At 44.1% G+C, this 22,906-nt stretch overlaps 1 protein-coding gene across 1 annotated transcript in view; it reads left to right on the top strand.

The window, feature by feature from the left end:
• Positions 1-1,113: 1,113 nt before the first annotated feature.
• CDC42BPA (CDC42 binding protein kinase alpha) overlaps positions 1,114-22,906 on the top strand; it is a 194,134-nt gene continuing 172,341 nt past the window's right edge. Inside the window, exon 1 of the mRNA XM_079763756.1 lies at positions 1,114-2,474. Within this exon, the coding sequence (XP_079619882.1) occupies positions 2,297-2,474 (178 nt within the window). The 5' untranslated portion in view covers positions 1,114-2,296. The remainder of the gene's footprint in view (positions 2,475-22,906) is intronic.

Raw genomic sequence — 22,906 nt, 5'->3', positions numbered from 1 at the left:
GGATCGTGCCCACAACCCTGTATTTTGCAGGAAGGTTTGAAAGGAGATGACCATTTTGAGGGTAAAAGACAGAAACGCAGGGACCCCATGGAGCAGTATATTTAAGTACGGTGCCTTCCAGGAGAACTGAGTGCTCGCCCCAGACCCCGCCTGGAACCACCTGGAAGGCCTCAGCGGCCTCGGGGCGGCAGCTGCACAGGACTGGCCTTTGCTGCCGTTCCTGCGGTGCCATCGGGTTACGCGTGTGCGTGCGTGTGTGTGCGCGCCCAAACGGGGTGCGGGCTGGCTCCTGGAGGTGAGCCGCCGACCCCCGCAGCGGGACCCCTGCCGGCGGCACCCTGGCTGGGAACCAGCCGGCGGCAGCTGGAGAGCTCCGCAGGGGGAACCCTGCTCCGCGCCGGGGACCCTTGGGCCTGGACGCGGGGGATTCTGTCCTCTGCGCTCCGGATGGCCGCGCGGACCAGCCCGTCCCTGTGTGCGCCCTGGGAACGGACACAAGAAATGCTGTAATCAGACCCCCAGGAAACGGTGGCTCGGCGAGCCCGAGAGCTGAATTTGGGGGGCCGGGGGCGACCAGGGGAGGGGCGGCGAGCGGCACCCTCTGGTACAGATCTGTCGGCACCCTAAGGCCGCGGGCCGCGGGGCCCCCTTAGCAAACGGGCCGGGCAGGTGGGGCGTCCGAGGACCAGGAGGAAGCCCCGCTTCGCGACCCACACGAGAAGCTCGGGGACGGGGAGGGCGCGAGGCGGCGGCGCAGCTCCCAGCCCGCGCCGGTCCTCCGCCGCCCGCCCGCCCGCCCCTCCGCCGCCCGCCCGCCCGCCCGGTCCTCCGCCGCCCGGTCCTCCCGCATCCCTGCATTCCGCGGTGCGCCCGCCGAGCCGGTCCCCACCCTCCTCCAGGCCGGCGCGGCCGCAGACGGACGCGGCTCGGCCCGCAGGCTCGGCGGGGGCGGGGCGCGCGGGGCGGAGTGGGCGGGGCGCGTGCGCGTGCGCGCGCTGGAGGGGGGGCGCGGCCGCCATATTGGACCCTGCGCGCGGCCGGGACGGGGACGGGAGCCTCGCGGAGCCCAGGGCGCGGGCGCGAGGCCGGGAAGGCGGGGGCGGGGGCGGGAGAGGAAGGGAGTGGCCGCGAGCCGGGCTGCGGCAGCCTCCGCTCTCCTCGCCGCCGCACCAGTCCCTCCCCCGGCGCCTCGGCCGCTCCCTCCTCGCCGCGGAAAGATGCCCTTCACCCGGGGGTGTGAGCCGGGGGGAGAAGGGGCCGCCCGCACCGCCGCCGCCGCCGCCGCCCGTGCCCTTTGAATCCCGAAGAGCACCCCCCTCTCCAGGGCGTCGGGAGCCTCGGCGGCGGCCGGGTGCGGGTGTGGGGAGATCGGCGCCCTGCCCGGCGCGGCCCAGCGGCCGAGCGGCGACCACCGCCATGGAGCGGGCTCGGGCGGCCGAGTAGCCGCCGTTCCGGCCCGGCGCCCAGTGCCGCCCGCAGCCCGCGTTCGCAGCCCCGGCCGCGCCGCCCGCCCGCCCGCCCGCCAGGCCCCTGGGAGAAGCCGGGAGAAAAATGAAGTTTCCTCCGAATCCGCTGGAAACGGGACTCACGGCTCAGCCTTAAGCCAGCGGGAGCGCCGGGGAAGGAGAGCCTCCCCCGGGCAGGGCTCGGCGCGCTCGGCCGCGGCGGCCGCGGGTCGCCCCCTCCTCCCGCCGCCGCCGCCGCCGCCGGAGAGATCGCCGCGGATGCACCGTCCAAGCGGTGGCGGCGAGGATTTGCAGCCGAATTTTTGGTTTTCCCTCCTCCCCCTTCCAGACGCCCTGGCCCTTTTCCTCCCTTTTCTGTTTTCCTTCTTCCCGGGAAGTGGATTGCGGATGCACCTCGGACTTAATGAATGATGCAACGGCATTCGTTTCAGGATTATGTTGCACGAGTTGAATTTTGAATGAAGGAGAAGAGCTGTTTTATTTTTTTTTCCCCCCTTCAAGAAGTGTGGACTCTCTGGTTCGTCGGACTCTTAATTATTATTTTATTTAAATATACGACTTAATTGTATTCTTTAAGAAAAAATGTATCAGATATCTATTTTATGGTAACCACCCCTCGAAATACTCTATGTACATGTGCGAGATCGAAGACGCTTCCGTCAAGTGAGGGTACCGGCGCGTTGGATGTTGAATTCAGCCCCGGCACGGCACGACAGTCGTCGGGATAACCAGCGGTTTGTTGGTAAAACCACACCTTTTACAGTTTAGGTTCAGGGCATCGGAGTGCAAGTTGACAATTGGGAGGGGAACCAGCGGGAAGCGAGGCCAACATGTCTGGAGAAGTGCGTTTGCGGCAGCTGGAGCAGTTGATCTTGGACGGGCCGGCGCGGACCCACGGGCAGTGCTTCAGCGTGGAGACCTTGCTGGATATCCTCATCTGCCTGTACGACGAGTGCAATAACTCTCCGCTGCGAAGAGAGAAGAACATTCTCGAATACCTAGAATGGGGTAAGTTTGTAATTAAAAAAACACACAGCACAACGCTTTAGCTTGTTATCATTGTGATAGTTACTATGAGTAAACTCTGAGTCTATAAACCTATATGTAATAGACGGTATAAAGTAGGTAATATAGCATATAGAACATGCATTACCATAATGCATAATATGTAATATGTAAACAGTATTTAAATATACATGTATGTGTGTATATATATATATATATATATGTATATATATAATAAGAGAATAGACACCAATCATTCCAGAAGTTTTTCTCGTTTTGGGTGAATAGTCTCCCAGGAGTACAGCCAGGCTGCTCAGTTGTTGCCTCGAATTAATGTGGAATTTGCGAGAAAGAACCTACTGTGTTTTGAGGTCAGCAGTAAGAGCTTTTGAGTCACTCTGTGATGGGCAGAACCGGATGGCTCCCGGTGGTGTTAACACATCCAATGCAAAGGTATTTATTAGTGGAAACATTCCTTCCCAGACTTGGGAAATGGCTCTGGAAAAGGGGAGGAGATATTAAAATAGCTGACGTCAACAGGAACTTGAAGGTGGTTATCAGTCGGTTTTATTTCATCCCCATTTTAGTACAAGCAAAGGAACCACGAAACACGGACTTCCCATAAATTGCCGTGTTTGTGAGATCAAGTGGCACACATGTTTGGAAGTTTTGCGGTTGTAGTTGGGAGAGAAGGTGTGGGAGCGGCTCCTGCCTGGAAGGCTGATTTACTCCACATTTAATTCATATCTAAAATGGTTAGTGTTTTGCCCTAGCCGGTTTTGCTCAGTGGATAGAGCGTCGGCCTGCGGACTGAAGGGTCCCGGGTTCGATTCCGGTCGAGGGCATGTACCTTGGTTGCGGGCACATCCCCGGTGGGGGGTGTGCAGGAGGCAGCTGATCGATGTTTCTCTCTCACCGATGTTTCTAACTCTCTATCCCTTTCCTTTCCTCTCTGTAAAAAATCAATAAAATATATATTAAAAAATAAATTTAAAAAATGGTTAGTGTTTTGTCTTCATTCTCCTGAGTGCAGATGTGATTTAGGAGACCCACTGTGTGCAAAAGGTCAGTGGTCAGAGCAGACGCTCCCCGGTGACCTTCAGGCTGTATCCAGTGTCACATACAAGTCCATTCAAACGTCCAGCTGTTCTCACCGCCCACACCTGGGTTGGAGCCCTGGCTTTTGAAGGCTCAGCCCAAGTAGTACCGCATTACCTTGGTAACGCTAGTAATTGTAGTTTGTTGGGAAGTTTTGATACTAGGATGTCTTTGTTCCCAAGCAAGCTTTATTTTCCTGAAGTAAAAGTCAATGAGTGCTTATTTTGTTTTGTCTTTTAATTTGAAATTTATTAGAAGTTAGCTTGTCAGGTAAATCACTCATTTGAGATTGCTTACAGATTAGTGAAGAGGATGGTTTTTTAAAACAGAATACCAGACTCTTACTGGGAATGGAAGAATTCTAAACCGTCTTTCAGGTGACTTCTCTGTTACGAGCGAGACAATTTTGACTTTGGTACTGGTTTTGTATGTACTGGTACTGGTTTTGTATGTGCAGAGTAAAATATTTTATTACATGTAGTTTTACAAATTTTAGAGTGATTTTTTTTTTTTTTTTTTTTTTTTTTAGATTTAAAGAAAAGTTTTTGGTACTTTTAGAGTTTCAGTTCTTGAATTATGGTTCAAGAACTCATCCTAGTCTGATTATGATTGTTATTAGCTATTCTTTCTCATCTTCAGAATAGTGGAAGAACTCTTTATGTACCAGTAGTAATTATAATTTTAAAATTATGACAAGAAGAGAAAACCGTATGTTCAATTGCCTTTTGTATTAAGAGTTTACGTAGTAGTTTTATGTTCTGAGATATTTTGCTGTACAGTATTATCAGAATAACTCATGTATGTTTTCCATTAAATATGTTTCCTTGGGCTTTGTTTTTTATATTATATTTTAAAAACTCGTTATACATCTTAATTTAAATGAAGCAAGCCAAAAGTCAAATAAGTATTTGGCCAAATACATTCCATTTTTATTAATATATTTTAAAAGTATATAAAACCAGGGACTTGTCACAATTTAAAACAAATTCAGTTTTAGTAATATGCTTCATGTTTTGTGGAAATCTGATACGACATAACAAAAATGTACAGTCTTTTAGGTAAATGTCTGTTGTGTTTATCAGTGATAGAGAACCAGAGACTAGAATTTTTAAGGACTGACTTTTGCATCTTTGGGCCAGGTAGTGTCTGTTATGTCTCAGTCATTTTTAAGTTGGGAGTATGAGGTCTTGAAAGTGGGAATTATCAACCACAGAAGTTTGGGTAAGGAGTAAGAAAAGGAATGTAAGAGTGGAGAAGCTGTTGAGATGTGCCATAAGTATAGGACTTACTATCTTTAAGTTATTTGAGAATTTAGGTTTTTATTTAAGAATGCCAGTCTCTTCAATTAACTTAAGTATTGAAATAGGTCAGTGGTTCTCCATGTATGAATTGATTACTACATTTTGGGGAAATGTCCTATTTTTTTTCTTCTCATTGCCTAACATTATATAAAAACAATTAGATTAAGAAAGTTTCTAGCGAGTGACTGGACCTCAATTCAATTTTTTAAACGTTTTTTTGGGGTCTATAATGGAAATTTACAGGGAATATTTGTTGGGGTTAAATTTGTCAATTTAGATTTGCCTTAAAGTGATACAGTTTTTAGTTTGAGTTTTAAAAGATCCAATATTTGCAACAGGAGAGCAGTAATAGTTAAATTCTTTGTAATAGATGCTGTATATTTGTGTTTGGCTATTTATATTAATCAAAGTGTCATCTAGATATTCGTTATTTTTATGCTTATGACAGGCTACTTTTAAAAAAGGAGGCAGCCAAGATTCTACCTTGCTTTATTTCCATCATTTTCACTTTATTTCTAATTATGGCCCATTTCACATGTATATTAGTACAGTTAATGTTTTGTTCATTACAGTATCATGACAATAAGAAAATGACGATTCAAAGTGAGATACGTATATATTTGGCAGCATTCCTTGCTCTTAGTGCTGATGGCTCCAGAGAGGAAGAGGGGATTAAGCCATAAGCAATAGGGCAAGGGGATGAGACTTCCTTAAGGCCATAGGTCACGTTCACAGTTAATAATACGTATTTTCCAGTTATATCCAATAAGACTTGAAAGACTATGTTTTGTCTCCTTTGTTTTTTAAGTTGTTGAAATAATTGTGATTTCTATGTTCATAAAATTAGAGTTTTGATGTCAGTAGTATAACTTCAGAATAAGTTACAGTAGAGTTGTAGAAGTAAAAATAACTCCCTAGTAATAACCAAATTTATTATCCATTGAATTGGCTACCCTCTACTTTGAAATGGGAAATTGGAGTTTTAGGTAATTCTTTACTAATTTACTTAAAATATAGATGTAAGATGGTATTAATACAAAAGAAACATCCTAGCTATTTATATGTGGATAACTGGTTTTTGATATTTGCTGAATCTTGGACTTTGTAACATTTCCTTTAAGTTAACCTTAAATAACAGTAATTTTACAGCTTGTTCAGCGATACACAAACACACACTAATCTGAACAATGAATAAACTTGTTACTAGAGTACATCAGCAGATACTGTGGTTTTAACTTTTCCTTTCACTAGCATAGTCTTAAAGATTATTCACATTTTTTTCATGCGTGGGTCAGTTAAGTGAGGTGATGATGACTTGATTAGAAGGATCTGAATCTTTTCGAGGGTAGTTTGTCCTTCACTTCAGCTGTTCCTCATCATTAGCTTTTCCTGAGTAGTTTATTAATCATACCAAATTGTCAACATGTTCATTTAATACAGAGGATTAAAATTATTTTTATTTAAATCCTCAATTAGGATCTTTATAAATGTCTCAGAAATGTAGATTGGGCACTTATTTCCTTTATACTAGCCACCTAATAGTCTATTCTAAGAAGAATAATGATGAATAAGTACAGTGATTTGATTTAACACAATGCTGGCACATGGAAGAAGCATGTTGTGGTGGCTATTATTTTTCCATTTCCTTTCTGTTTTTAAGAATCTATTGCTTTATGTGTGAGAACAGGGATGCCAGAATTAGCACTTTAAGAATTTTAAGAATTTCATGTGGAATTACAAGGCATACATTAGCAGAGCAGTGTAAAAACAAAAAACAAATAGCATAATGTGTTGTAAATTTTATGAAATTTCCCATAATCTCTAGGACTTGATTAATATTACATAGTAAGCCCAGGTTATTTTATGATAAAATAACTGAACTTGGTACAGATTAATGTTTTATTGTACTATTCTATGGCAGTCAAAAAGTTTCTTCCAAAACCTTTTCTCTGTTGGTACACTTACTGACAGTACATTGACTGTGTAGCTCATTGTTTTTCATCCTCTTGGTTTTGATTAGTTTGAAAGTTCAACCAACATTTAAAACATTAAATAGACTAGAATAGAAAATACCCAGTACATTATGTGTAGAAAGAGTAAGTATTGCTGTGCACAAACTCTTGTGTTTTCTTGTATTTCTTGCTGTAAATTGGGATAAAAAGAGTTTGAAACTCGTTAGTGTAGATCAGTGGTTCTCTATCTTCCTAATGCCACGACCCTTTAATACAGTTCCTCATGTTGTGCTGACCCCCAACCATAAAATTATTTTCGTTGCTACTTCATAACTGTAATGTTGCTACTGTTATGAATCGAAATGTAAATATCTGTGTTTTCCGATGGTCTTAGGCGACCCTGCTGGAAAACCCACAGGTTGAGAACCGCTGGTGTAGATGAAGCTAAAATATGTTGACTGTTTAATAGCGAAGAGATGGTAGACATGGGCCCTTTTCTTAAAAAGCAGAGTCTGATGAATTAATGAAGAGAAGAAGGTTAGGGAGGGACAAGGTACCTGGAGAGAGAGGGAGTATGGAAGAGAGGAAGAATAGGAACATGAGCATGAATGTGCTGTTTTCTTGGCTTGCTACTTTGGTCTGACCTGGGAATGGTTGGGTATTTTTAATTAGAAGAACTTAATGGAGAGAGAAATTAACTTCACTCCTTTGTATTTGATGGTTCATTTCCTACTCCTTTGTCATTTCCCTTTTCTGCCTTTGGCTCTCTGATGGTGACTTCCATTGATTGTCAGAGTTTTGTAAGCTTGAACATGAGGAATAACCATAGGTCTCCATAGGTCTGTACAAATTGGTCATTTTTTGGTTCAATCTTCTAGTTCCTCCACGTGAACGTGAACGCTAGAGTAGATAATAGGTGGGAACTACTTGCTAATTCCATAGGTTTTCTCATCTCTTGTTATTAATGAAACTGCCAGTGAGAGTGACTTGAGTTTGGTCGCTAAGACCAAGAATTGCGCAGCTGCTTTTACTGTCTCTTAATGAGCCGAGAAGTTCTTTTCCCTAATGGTTTTTGTTTTGGAATTGACTCCACTATTAGGACAGGTCATCCCCGACTTACCAATGGCTGTCTTTTGTTGTCACTGTTTTCCAGATCTAGGGGATTTCCTTTTCTTCCCTCCGATGCTGATTTGAGCTCAGGATTGCTCTTCCCAGCTCGGTGCTCCACGCTCTTCTCTGCTGTGTCCACTTCTTTTCCCAATTAATAGCCCTCTGTTGTCTGACGCCCCTGCCCCATTCTGGTGCTGCTTTCTCTGGGGCTATAAAGGAGCCCCACTTGGGCTTTCATGGTAACAGGAGGCAGAAAGACCTGGCTCCCCCACTTCCCAGTCTCAATATGTACCCCTTAATCCTCCCTCCTATGAACTGTTTGCTTCTATTTTGGAATCGAGTCTTCTTCACTCTAGACCCCTCCTTAGTTTCAAAATGTGTTCTGGAAATCCATGAGATATTAAGTGCTTTAGGGAGGTGGGTGGGGAGGAGAAGGTTTACATAAATAAATTTGGAAAATTGTTTTAAACAAAAGTAAACATTAAAAATACTGCAGGTGCCCTGACCGGTTTGGCTCAGTGGATAGAGCGTCGGCCTGTAGACTGAAGGGTCCCAGGTTCGATTCCGGTCAAGGGCATGTACTTTGGTTGCGGGCACATCCCCAGTAGGAGGTGTGCAGGAGGCAGCTGATCAATGTTTCTCTCTCATCGATGTTTCTAACTATCCCTCTCCCTTCCTCTCTCTAAAATATCAATAAAATATATTTTAAAAATACTGCAGGTTATCCTAGAATTATAATTTCATATGATTATGGAATCATTTTTTTTTTTTTTTGCAGAGTATCTGGAACGTGGATGGCAAGTGTTCCATGGAACACCCTTTGAGAAATGTTCTTTCAGTATGAGGTCATGCTGTTCTTTGTGTCAGGGTTCTAAGAGAAAATCTCGAGGGCAACTGGGATACTGTGTGGTTTGTAGAGAGAATCCAAATCTCAATAAGTTATATTTTACTTAGCGGTTGTAGACTTTTACTTTCATTTTTTAAAAATATATTTTTATTGATTTCAGAGAGGAAGGGAGAGGGAGAGAAAATCATTAATCAGCTGCCTCCTGCATGCCCCCTACCAGGGATCAAGCCTGCAACCTAGGCATGTGCCTGACCGGGAATCGAACTGTGACCTCCTGCTTCATAGGTCAATGCTCAACCACTGAGCTACACTGGATGGGCAGTTGTAGACTTTTAATTGTCTTCTGTGTGGTAGTCATGTGAGTTGAAAAATAAACCATCATGGTAGCACAAGAGTGATGCTGGTGAAAATTACATTTAGGAAAAGCATCCTGTGGAGTGAAATTAGATACAATAATGAACCAGTGCTGTTAACCTGTGAAATCCTTGGAATTACTGAGAAGTTTCTGTTTATGACCTCCTCTTGCTCTAATTAAACTTGCTTTTCAAGTATAGGCATTCACAATAAGTACAGGAATTCTCCCTTTATAGCTTTAGTTACTATAATTGTAACATGTTGCAAAACTATTATTTATCTGAAACAATTTTATTCATTACTTTGTGATATTTGAGAGGAGAGATCATGGACTTATGCAACTTTAGAATTCGTTATAGTGTTCAGTATTATTTTGTCTAAGAGATTACAACTTTTAGCTAATCTGTTATTTTCAGATGTTCGGACTAATGTGGAACTTGGCTATTATTGTAACATTGTATCTGTGAAGCTATGGGTTTCAAGTGCCAGCAGTTACTATTCGTTGATACAGGAACCAGAAGATCCAATCCTTTTATTAAAGAGAAAAACCAGATATAATTGGTGCTACTTCAGCACTAGGTGAACAGGTAGGACTCTGTGACACTATAAACTTCTGGGTATTAGGGTGGCAGATAATAATAATAGAGGGAATTCAGCTTGATTGTTTAAAGACAAATAACTTATAGCGGGATAAGTTAGTCTTTTTTTTTTCTCTCTTCTGATACACATTTATTTTTCTCATTAATTCTTCCCCATTACCACCATTTCTCTTACCCCAGTCTAACTGCACTAAAAGTACTGCTGCTTATGTGATGAAACCAATCTTTTAAAAATATATGTGGCCGCCCTAGCTGGTTTGGCTCAGTGGATAAAGCAGGGGTCCTCAAACTTTTTAAACAGGGGGCCAGTTCACTGCCCCTCAGACTGTTGGAGGGCCAGACTATAGTTTAAAAAAAACTATGAACAAATTCCTATGCACACTGCACATATCTTATTTTGAAGTAAAAAAAAACAAAACCGCAAAAACACCCGCATGTGGTCCGCGGGCCTTAGTTTGAGGACGCCTGGGATAGAGCGTCAGCCTGAGGACTGAAGGGTCCCAGGTCGATTCCAGTCCTGGGCACATGCCCGGGTTGTGGGCTCGACCCCCAGTAGGGGGCGTGCAAGAAACAGCTGGTCAGTGATTCTCTTTCATCATTGATATTTCTCTCTCCCCTTCTCCCTTCCTCTCTGAAGTCAATAAAAATATATTAAAAAACAAAACAAACATGTGGCCTGGCTGAGGTAGCTCAGTGGTTGAGTGTCAACCTATGAACTAGGAGGTCACGGTTCGATTGCCGGTCAAGGGCACATGCCCAGGTTGCAGGCTCTATCGCCAGTGGGGCTCATGCAGGAAGCAGCTGATCAATGATTCTCTCTCAGCATTGTTGTTTCTATCTCTCCCTTTCCCTCTCCCTCTCCCTTCCTCTCTGAAATAAATTAAAAAAAAATACATGTGAATTAGTTCAGTTTGTGTAATCATTTAACTTTTGGTTTTCTTTCCAATTGCTTACACAACACTCTAGGCTTATCAATGAAACACACACACACACACACACACCCTTCTATTCAGTTTGCTCTATTCATAGTGATAAAACATAATTCAATTTACAGAGTTTCCATAAATAGAATACCTCAACTTGAAATATTCCTGTTCTAAACCAATAATACTGATAAAGAACAGAGTCTTTGGATTCAGACTGATTTTGGTTATTAACTGGGTGATTTTAGCAAGTTATTTAACCTCTTATCATTTGTTAAAAAATGGGCATACTAGTAGTAGCTTATTTTGCCAAAAGGTTGAAAGTTGATTCAGTATTTTTTCTTTCCTGGTGATTTATTGTTGTATTTTGTCAGCCTCTCCCTCCCATTCTGGTTTTTAAGTTTCTGTCTAGTCTTTGATAAAGGAAGAACTAAAATGCTATTTTTTTGGTAAAGTTTAATTGAAATGTACTAATTCAAAGATATAAATAACTGCATTTTAGCATTAAACGTATTCACATCTTACCGATAATACTTTATTGGCATTGGCGATGGCTTTCCCTGTGTGCCTATGCAAACAGTATCTCATTCCTTCTCCTAGGAGAAGGTATTTGCACTGGAACATTTTGTTATTCTTAGCTGAACTATTTTTCAGTAAATATTAAGCCAATGCCCATTCTTTCTATCACCAACAGCAAATATTATGAAGTGGCTAGTTGTGTTTTATTTTTAGATTTAAGTAACTCCAATATGCAACTCAGTGGTAGCCTTCTGGACCTCAACTCAGAATAAACTTAAATTAATAATGAAAAATTAGTAATGTGTCTAACTTTGGACTTAATGGACTAAAGATTATACAGCATCTGTAAATGCATGTTGTGTGGTTTGACAGTAAGTATGAAGAAAATAATTATTGTATACTGGTGTTTCCTAAACTATATTTCAAGAGATAAAAGTGAATATTGTGAAAATTAAGAGTTCACTGGATAAGTAAGATCTGGAAATAGGGTTCATTGCATCCCTCTGGATATTACAAAGCACGTTACCATGGTAAAAGTTTTTAAAGTTCTGCAGTATAGAAGCTCTTCACCTTTGTTTTACCTATAATTTGCCTAAGTCATTTGCCTTTGGAACCCTTTTAAAGAGGAACAGCTGGTTTGCAAAGATGCTCCTGCTAACCTAGTGATCCCCCTCCCCCCCTTCGGTAGGGCTTGATCATTTTTTAATCCAGATACCTCTCTTACAGAATTAGTACAGAATTTGAGAGAGAGACTGTCATGGCTGTGAAATAGAACACAGCTAATTAGGTTTTATGAGGGTTTTGTAAAAGCAGTGTAGTTGTCCTGCTACAACAAGAATCCCCTCCTTAAGTATTTGATTTACTGGGAGTGTAGTGCCCCAACGTGACTCAGATATTATGAAAAGCCATCAAGCATTTACTTAGATTCCTGTCCTAAGGTTTAAAAAATACTCGCTTGAGAAGAGATTAAGAAAAGCCCACAATGGCTAAAGTCCCATTTTGGGATTGTATTGCCAGCTATGGCCTTGCCCGGACCAAAAATCATAAATAAGAAACATTTTAAATCAGACTAAAAGATCAGGTATGTGATAAAGCTAAACTATAGATATGACATAAAGCTCTTCCCTATTCTATACTTACAAATATTTTCCTCGCTTTTATGGTTAAAAATGCAGTAATATTTGCAGGTGTAGTGTGATTTCTGTTTCTGCCTTTCAGCTGCATACCTTTGTAAGGCGTCATCCCATGTCAGACTGATGCATGCTAAGCTGACGGTTCTTTCTGGGAGTCCATTCCTGTGTTCCATTGCTGAGGTTGTGATTAAGTGATCATATTTGCTTTTTTGCTTGTTCTCCTGTGCTAATCCCAATTAAGTACAGCAGCTCTTGGGCGATCCTGCTTTTATTCAACCTCTCAGTGCATCTGGCTCAATTGATTTGTCTGTATTAAACGTTTCTAAATGGATTACACTCCTGATCTTATTAATCATGCTTTCCCCCCTCAATGCTAAGTAATCTGCAGCCTCATTAGTACATGTGTCCCTCAACTGAAAATATTGTGAATCCTACACATCCAGGACCTTTGTTCAGTAGAAGGGCTTTTAAAATATACAACCTGAGCTGGTGTGGCTCAGTGGTTGAGTGTTGACCCATGCATCAAGAGGTCACGGTTCGATTCCTGGTCAGGGCACATGCCTGGGTTTCCAGCTCAGTTCCCAGTGGCAGCTGAACGATGTTTCTCATCAATGTTTCAATCTCTCTCTCTCTCCATCCCCCCTCCCTTCTACTCTCTAAAAATCATTGGGGGGAAAAATCCTCTGGTGAGGATCAACAACAAAAAACACACAACATGATCCTTGATTATTTCAGCATCCTGCTTGATATCTTAAAAGGACTACTGATAGCTTTCAGAATGACATTTAAACTCCATAGCATGGCATACAGAATTTTTAATGATACGGTCCTTGTCTATTTCCCTAATCTTTTTCTTTACTTTCAAGAAATAATTTTTAGAAGCTTTGAAACAATCTAAAACATACAGATAAATTGCAAGTACAGTACAATGTTTTCCCCTCTGAACCATTTAACAGTGAAGTGCCAGCTTGATGCCCTGTATGTCTGAATGTATTTCCTACATTCTTTTGATAACCACATGCAACTATTAAAATCAAGAAATTAATACTGATGTATTACTATCTTCTAATCTTTAGAACTCATTCAAGTTTGTCAGTTGTCCTGATAATATCTTTATAGCAGAAGAATTCAAAAGGATTCAGTTCAGAGTCACATGTTGCATTTGGATGGCATGCCTTATAGTGTCATTCATTCTGGACTAGGTGTTCAGATTTTTCTCAGCTTTCATGACTTTGATATGTTTTTATTGATTGATTTTATTATTGACTTTAGGGAGAGAGAGACATCGATATTGATGTGAGAAACATGATCCCCTATCAGGGATCGAACCCACCACCTTTTGGTGTTCAGGACGATGCTCCGACCAACAGAGCCACACCTCCCAGGGCATGACACTGACACTGGAAGATTGCAGGCTAGTTATTTTGCAGCATTTGTAGTGACCCTCATTTAGGGCTTGTTTCCTTCTGATAATACATCTTTGGCAAGAATATCCTAGAAGTGATGCTGTGTTCCACTCAGTGCATCCTATCAAGTGCTGCATGATTTTTAAAAAATACGTTTTTATTATTGATTTTAGAGAGAGAGGAAGGGAGAAGGGGGGGTGAGAGAGAGAGAGAGACAGGGAGGGAGGGAGGGAGGGAGAGAGAGAGAGAGAGAGAGAGAGAGAGAGAGAGAGAGAGAGGAGGGAGGAGAGAGGAGAGAGGAGAGAGAAACCTGTGTGAGAGGGTAACATTGATTGGCTGCCTCCTGCATGCCCCCAATTGGGGATTGAGCCCAAAACTAGTCATGTGCCCTGACCAGGAATTGAAGCAACAACCCCCAGATGTATGGGACGATGCTCAACCAGCTGAGCCACACTGGCCTGAGCAAATGCATGATTTTATATTGCTCCAAATGCTATCAGTGTTCATCTTCTTCACTCCCCCCTAGTCTCATTGAGGTATAATTGGCAAATATCAGTGTTCATTTTATTTATTTTATTCGGGTGGTCTCTGTCAGGCCTCTCTACTGTAAAGTTACTTTTTTCCTTGGTAATTAATAAGTATTTTGTGAGGAAGTACTTTGAAGTTATTTACATATCCGTTTCTCATTAAACTCATATCAGTTTGAGTTCACGATTGCTTAGTTTATTCATAGAGTATAATCCTTTACTGCCATTATTTATTTTGAGGCTCAAATTGACCCAGATGTGGCTAGTAGGAGCCCTTTCAAGTTGGCTTCTGGGTTTGACATAGTTCCTTGCTTTCTGGCACAAGACTGTGGTTTAAGCTTATCTTGTTGTTTCCCTACTCCAGCCCTGGAATCAGCCATTTCTCTAAGGAGTCCTGGTTCCTTTCAGGGGAGGATGATAGAGAAGCCAAGATCCGGGCTCTTTGTGTACTCCTTGCTGTTTGGTGTTGCTGTTTTTTTAACTCCATTAGTGGATAGAACCACCTATCCTATCTAGCTATCTGCCCACTTAAACTCATACACACATACATTTATTTTCACATATACTATACTAGAGGCCCGGTGCACGAAATTCGTGCAGGGGGGGGGTTGTCCCTCAGCCCAGCCTGCACCCTCTCCAATCTGGGACCCCTTAAGGGATGTCCGACTGCCTGTTTAGGCCCGATCCTACCACGGGCAGTCGGACATACCTCTCACAATCCAGGACTGCTGGCTCCCAACTGCTTGCCTGCTTGCCTTCCTGATTGCCCCTAACTGCTTCTGCCTGCCAGCCTGATCACCCCCTAACCACTTCTCTGCCAGCCTGATTGATGCCTAACTGCTCCCCTGCCAGCCTGATTGCCCCTAACTGCCTTCCCCTGCAGGCCTGGTCACCCCTAACTGCCCTCCCCTGCAGGCCTGGTCCCCCCCAACTGCTCTTCCCTGCAGGCCTGGGTCCCCCCAACTTCCCTCCTCTACCAGCCTGGTCACCCCCAACTGCCCTCCCCTGCAGGCTTGATCACCCCCAACTGCCCTCCCTTGCAGGCCTGGTCCCTCCCAACTGCCCTCCCCTGCTGGCCTGATCGCCCACAACTGCCCTCCCTTGCAGACTTTGCCCCTCCCAACTGCCCTCCCCTGCTGCCCATCTTGTTGTGGCCATCTTGTGTCCACATGGGGGCAGCCATCTTTGACCACATGGGGGCAGCCATATTGTGTGTTGGAGTGATGGTCAATTTGCATATTACTCTTTTATTAGATAGGATATAGAGGCCTGGTGCATGGGTGGGGACCAGCTGGTTTGCCCTGAAGGGTGTCCTGGATCAGGGTGGGGGTTCCCTTGGGGTGTGGGGTGGCCTGGGCGAGGGGCCTGTGGTGGTTTGCAGGCTGGCCACGCCCCCCGGCAACCCAAGCAGAGGCCCTGGTATCTGGGTTTATTTATTTTCTATAATTGAAACTTTGTAGCCTTGAGTGTAGGCCTGGGCCGGCCAGGGCGGCAGGGAAGCTTGGCTTCCTCCATTGCCGGGGAAACCCAAGCCTCCTGCTTGCTGCAGCTCCATGGCCGCAGCCATCTTGGTTGGGTTAATTTGCATACTCACTTCTGATTGGCTGGTGGGCGTGGCTTGTGGGTGTAGTGGAGGTACTGTCAATTTGCATATCACTCTTTTATTAGATAGGATATATTTTCTCTATATATTTCTTTTAAAATATATATATTTTTATTGATTTCGGAGATGGGGGGGAGAGAGAGAGAGAGAAACATCAGTGATGAGAGAGAATCACTGATCGGCCGCCTCCTGTACTCCCTACACTGGGTATGGAGCCAGCAACTCGGGCATGTACCCTGACTGGGAATTGAACCATGATCTCCAGGTTCATAGATCAATGTTCAACCACTGAGCTATGCCAGTTGGGGCCTAAATAATTTAAAAAAAAATGTTTTTATTGATTTTAGAGAGAGGAAGGGAGAGGGAGAGAGAGAGAGAGAAACATCAATGATGAGAGAGAATCATCAATGGGTTGCCTCATGCATGACCATTACTGGGGATCAAGCCCGAAACCCGGGCATATGCCCTGACCAGGAATTGAATGGTGACCTCCTGGTTCAAGTGTGGATGCTCAACTACTGAACCACATCGGCTGGGCCCAAATGAAGTTTTTAAAAAGGCAAATTTTTGATTTTAGAATTCAGTGGAAAGTAATAAGATTCTGGCCAAATTATCTTACATTAACCTATTGAATTTTAGTATTACTTCTAAGTAATAGAAAAAGAGGATTTAAAAAATATATATTTTATTGATTTTTTACAGAGAGGAAGGGAGAGGGATAGAGAGTTAGAAACATTGATGAGAGAGAAACATCGATCAGCTGCCTCCAGCACATCTCCTACTGGGGATCTGCCTGCAACCAAGGTACATGCCCTTGACCGGAATTGAACCCGGGACCCTTCAGTCCGCAGGCCGATGCTCTATCCACTGACCCAAACTGGTCAGGGTGAGAAAGAGGATTTTAATTCAAAGAACTTTATTGATGACATTTATTAATAAAAATATTTTCAAAAATACTTGTTTTATTTCCATTTTCTCTGGAAATAATTAGGACAGGATCTTTTTCATAATAATTATGACATCTATTATATCTCTTAGGATAAAAGTATGGAAACGCTTGTGTCTCTAGATATATACAGGGTAGGGCAAAAGTAAGTTTTCAGTTGTGAGTACATAGAACAGAGTTTATTCTTGTGTTAGTTATTGTATTATTTTCCATATGAACAACTTTAAACCAACTTTTGCCCCACGCTGAATTTAGTGAAATGTAGTTTTTATCTGAAATGTAAAAAATTATCTTAGACTTTATATTTCTTTTTTTCAATAATGATACTTTAAAAGTTATTATAATAGGTCTGCTATAGACCTCAGGACTTTTTGTTAAGTTTTACTGAGTTTTTCTTTAAAATGAACTTGAAAGGAATTTTGTGAACACTTGTATTTTATTTCTTGAATTTATGATTCTGTGGCAGAAACAGGTCAAATTTCTGATGGTATAAGTTCTGACTTCAATAATTGGGTAAAAAAACAATTTACATGATAGTGAGTAATGAGAAAAGGTTGTTGATTAATAATAAAAATGGAGGGTTGATAGCAGACTTTTGGCTCTAATTGAAAATCTAATGCAAATTGGTTTAATTAATGAGAGTTTTACTAGCTAACCTATAAGAGCAAAGGTAGGGTAAACTCATAGGTTTGATGGCTCAACAGTGTTGCCAAACATCCAGATTCTTTCAGTCTCACTGCTGCTGTAGCCGAGGCTTTTCTTAACACCAATCCCTCCCCCTTCCCGACCAGGTTATAGGATGGCACTGGAAGAGCAGGATTCTTTTTCCAGGTGGGGGAGAGAAAGTGGCTTCCTACAGCCCTCTTAAGAGGAGTAAGGAAAGGAAGCACCCAGAACATCTCTTCTCCAGTCTTAATGTCCACGGTTAGGTCTCATGTCTGTTCCTGAACCAGTCATTGCATTGGTACATGAGCTGTGTAAGGAAAGAGTCGATAACTTAATGTTAGGATTTTAAGAAGAGGGAATGGATTCTGGGTAAACTACAAATGGTCGCCACTACAGTTGGCATTGAGTTTTACAATTTATTTATAGCCTTTTCTTTAGGAATTATTACTGCTATAGTAAAGTGTTATGGTGTTCTTTTCTTTTCCCTAACACCTTTAATACCTTCTCATGTGGGGTTTTTTTTTTTTTAATATATATTTTTACTAGAGGTCCGGAGCATGAGCAGGCCTAAGCCGGCAGGCGGACATCCCCAGAGGGGTCCTTAGCGCTGCTGTGGAGGTGGGAGGAGAGGCTCCTGCCATCACTACTGCATTCGCCAGCCATGATCCCGGTTTCTGGCTGAGCATCGCTCCCCCTGTGGGGGTGCACTGATCACCAGGGGGCAGCTCCTGTGTTGAGTGTCTTCCCCCTGATGGTCAGCGCACATCATAGCTACTGGTTGTTCCTCCTTTCTATTTGCATATTAGGGTTTTATTATATAGGAGGATTGACTTCAGAGAGGAAGGGAGAGGGAGAGAGAGATAGAAACATCAGTGATGAGAGAGAGTCATTGATCAGCTGCCTTCTGCAAGCCTCCTACTGGGGATTGAGACCGCAACCTGGGTATGTGCCCTTGACTGGAATCGAACCCGGGACCCTTTCGTCTGCAGGCCGTCGCTCTAGCCACTGAGCCAAACCAGCTAAGGCTCATGTGGTTTTGATTTAAGGATTCTGAGCCAGCGTTATTGTGTGGAAGAGAGAAAAGGATGCATTATAGATGTCACTAATTAAATTTTAATTTTAAAATTGCACATGGTCATTAAAATAATTCTTTTCTCATCCATGCCATCTTTTGTTGGTTTATCCCTCTCTGAATGCCTATAAAACTTGTTTATGGTGTTCATTTGACAACCAATTGACTTATTTTGGATTATTAATTGTCTTTTTATATGTCACATCAAGGATCACCTCTCATTCTATGTCTAATGCAATTTCCAGTATAACTTTATTGTTAGTGATGTCTGCGGAGGTGTGGTTAGGAGAAGGTCTGTTTAAAGTCAATTTAATTAATATTTAGTGTGCACGATAAATATGTGTATAATGGAGGTGCAGGAATTATTATGTGTACAGTAGAGTGTGGGAACAATAAAGACTAACAACATGTGGTTCCTGCCCTCAAGAAATTAAGCCGACTATCAGTGTATGAAAAGAGGCCCAGGAGAGAGATTACTATTGCCAGGGAGAGGGGGGATGGACGAGAGTTAATCCTGGAGACATTTGAGCTGATCCTGAGATGAGCATTTTTTGTGCATTTTAGATGGAAGGAAACAGTGGGAGGCAGAGTGTGGAGGCAGCAAGCTCAAAGGCAGCAGGGGAGGGAATAGCGGGACACAGGGTTGGAATGGTGAGTTGGAGCAGGTCAGTTGGCTTATTACATAATTTTAATTTGATTCTTTAGGCATTGGGAGCCACTGAATATGTATTTGTTTTTAAAGCAAGACTTGGAAACTGCTTTCTATCAAAGTATAAGTACTCTTAAGATTTGAACTCTATTGTTATGATAGAATGTTTGGTTAGTATATTCATTAATTCATTTTAACAAATATTTATTTCATACTTTCTCTGTGGTAGGTACCAGTTTCTGGAGATACAACAGTGAATTAGACAGTCAGGGTGTCTGCTGTCATGGAACTTACCTCATAATTTGGGAGAGTCAGAAAATAAACATGTAAATAAATAGGATCATTTCAGATATTGGTAACAGTTATAAGGAAAATAAGCATATGACAATGTTTGGGGTGGTAATTTAGACTGGTTGGTCACAGGATGAAGTCCATGTTTTTGGCCTGAGGAACCAGATGAATAACAACAGCTCATATTTATTATTATTTTTTCTTTTTTTTAAAATATTTTTTAAATTTATTTCAGAGAAGAAAGGAGAGGGAGAGAGAGAAACATCAATGATGAGAGAATCATTGATTGGCTGCTTCCTACATGCCCCCTACTGGGGATCGAGCCTGCAACCTGGGCATGTGCCCTTGACTGGAATCGAACCTGGAACCTTTCAGTCCACAGGCCGACGCTCTATCCGCTGAGCCAAACCAGCTAGGTTCATATTTATTATTTACTGTGTGTCAGGGACTATTGAAGCAGTTTTCATGGATTGTCTCAATCATCATTTAAAGAAGGGAGCATTATCCCTATTTCACAGATGAGGAAACTGAGGCACAGGTCTGTAGTCTCATCTATCTATCTATATACTACCTAATAAAAGAGTAATATGCAAATTAACCATCACTCTGCTACACCCACCAGCCATGCCCACCAGCCAATCAGAGCGAGTATGCAAATAAACCCAACCAAGATGGCTACAGCCACAGAGAGCAGGAGGGAGGCTTGGGTTTCCCAGGCAATGGAGGAAGCCAAGCTTTCCGCCTGCCCTTGCCGGCCTAAGCCTCCACTCAAGGCTACAAAGTTTCAATTATAGAAGGTAAACAAATCCAAACAGAAATGGCGGCAGCCACGGAGCTGGAAAGAGCGGGAGGCTAGGGTTGCCCCCCGCAATGAAAGAAGCAAAGCTTTCCGCACACCCTGGCCGGCCAGGCCTCCGTTTAAGGCTACAAAGTTTCAATTATAGAAGATACACAAACCCCAAAAGAAATGGCTGCCGGCCACGGAGCGAGCAGGAGGCTTGGCTCCGCTCCAGGCTACAAAGTTTCATTTGTAGAAGGTAAATAAATTCCAGATACCAGGGCCTCCGCTTGGGTCGCCAGGGGGTGTGGCTGGCCTGCAAACCACCACAGGCCCCTTGCTCAGGCCGCCCCACACCCCAAGGGAACCCCCACCCTGATCCGGGACACCCTTCAGGGCAAACCAGCTGGCCCCCACCCGTGCACCAGGCCTCTATCCTATCTAATAAAAGAGTAATATGCAGATTGACCATCACTCCAACACACAATATGGCTGCCCCCATGTGGTCAAAGATCCTGCCCCAATGTGGACACAAGATGGCCAGCAGGGGAGGGCAGTTGGGAGGCACCAGGCCTGCAAGGGAGGGCAGTTGAGAGGGACCAGGCCTGCAAGGGAGGGCAGTTGGAGGTGATCAACCCTGCAGGGGAGGGCAGTTAGGGGTGACCAGGCCAGCAGAGGAGGGAAGTTGGGGGCAAACAGGCTGGCAGGGGAGCAGTTAGACATCAATCAGGCTGGCATGGGAATGGTTAGGGGGTGATCAGGCTGGCAGGCAGAAGCGGTTAGGGGCAATCAGGAAGGCAGGCAGGCAAGCAGTTGGGAGCCAGCAGTCCTGGATTGTGAGAGGGATGTCTGACTGCCCATTTAGGCCCGATCCCAGGCAGTCAGACATCCCTCGAGGGGTCACAGATTGGAGAGGGTGCAGGCTGGGCTGAGGGACACCCCCCCCCCTGCCCCCTTGCACAAATTTCGTGCACTGGGCCTCTAGTATATATATAAAAGGCTAATAGCAAAGTGTCCCCTCCGAGTTTGACCGGGAGAACAGGAGTTCGATTGCTTGCTATGATGTGCACTGACCAGGGGGTGGGTTGGAACATGGAGGGTGACTAGCGGCAGTGGCAGGGCACTGAGGGAGTGAGGGAAGGAGGAGGTGGGGAGGTGGTGGCGTGCACGGGTGGTGAGGGAAGGAGGAGGCGGGGAGGTGGGGCACCTGGCCGGCCCTGATTGCCAGCCAGGCCTAGGGACCCTACCTGTGCATGAATTTCATGCAATGGGCCTCTAGTAGCTAATAAATGGTGATGTCAAGATTCAAATCATTTGCTTTTAGTACACACACTCTTAGTTGCAATTACTCATTTGTACTGCCACACTGAGATAGCATATATGATGGGGAGGACTATGGATGGGGTGAGAATTAAGAATTCTGTTTGGCCATGTTGAGTTTGGGACAGTAGCTAGTATATTAGTTATTGGGAAGGGTAGGACTGGAGATATAAATTTTAGATTCATTCATCAGCTTATAGGTAAAGCCATGGGTTAGAGATTTCTTAAAGAAAACATGTCAATAAGAAAGATAAAGGGGCCAAGAATTGACTCTTGAGGCGTGCAAAATTGAGAGCTTGGACAGTGGAGGAGGAGCCAGAAATGGAGAGTGGCCAGTGATGTGGAAGACAATTCCAAGAAGATTGTCAGGCAGCAACGTCCGTGTCAGAGGAAAGGAATGTCACATGTTGTGGATGTGGCTCCCATGCAGGCAGGCGTCCAAGCGGAGTCCCAAGAGGAGCCAGTGGGAGTGAAGTGGGAGTCACGTAGGTGGCTCTTTAAGGGGTGTCAGTGATGAGGGGCCAAGCAGTGGGGTGGTAGTTCGAGGGGAACATGGGGCTGTTAAGCATGAGGGGAAATGATGGTTGATACAATGATCCCACAGGAGAAGGAAATGGAGAGAATGTGAATACAGGGATTGGGCTTCCATTGGAGCAGGGCACTTGTTTTCCTTGGTTTTGTTTGCTTTATAGTCAGAGGACAAGGTGTAGATACAGGTAAGCTGGTAGATTTTGTGGTGGGAAGATAAAGCAGTTCACTTCTAATTGCTTCTATGATTTCAATAATGTTTAAGACAAAGTAATCCGCTAAGAGTATTGGGAGGTATTGAGATTATAGAAATTTGATGAGAGGAGATAAGTGTGTCAGGATCCCCAAGACCACCCCCAGTTTAGGTGCCTCACTGGGAGGCTGCGTGGCTTTTACCCAGAACCAGTGAGTTCCCCGTCCCTCCCCCCCTTTTGTGTGTGAGGGTGTGTCTAGCCCAGGGTTATTTTGGCAGGGTGAGAGCCAAGTTCAGGTCTCCTGAGTCTCGGGACTGTGCTCTGTCCCATTCCTCTTATCTGCTCGGCTTTGTTTTCAAACTCTCAGATGTGGAGTTGGAACACTGGGCAGCAAAAGCTCTGACTCTGGGCAGAGGTGGAGGGTGCTCAGGGCAGGGCCTGGAGTCTCACTCGCCCTGGCTCTGTACAGGCACCGGGCATCTGCCACAGGAGGCTCACCAGCTGGAGGTGGACAAGCCTTGAGCTCTGGGCTGCTTCTGGGGTCCTGGGCTGGCTGGCTTTGGGGTCCGGACAGGAGCCTTGTCTAAATCACAAGGGCTGGCCCGAGGCTGGGGGCCCT

Source organism: Cnephaeus nilssonii (assembly GCF_951640355.1).
Source record: "Cnephaeus nilssonii genome assembly, chromosome: 23".
NCBI classification, from domain to species: Eukaryota; Metazoa; Chordata; class Mammalia; order Chiroptera; family Vespertilionidae; genus Cnephaeus; species Cnephaeus nilssonii.
Note: the sequence above shows the minus strand (reverse complement) of the source record. Positions and strands in the feature narration are given on the sequence as shown.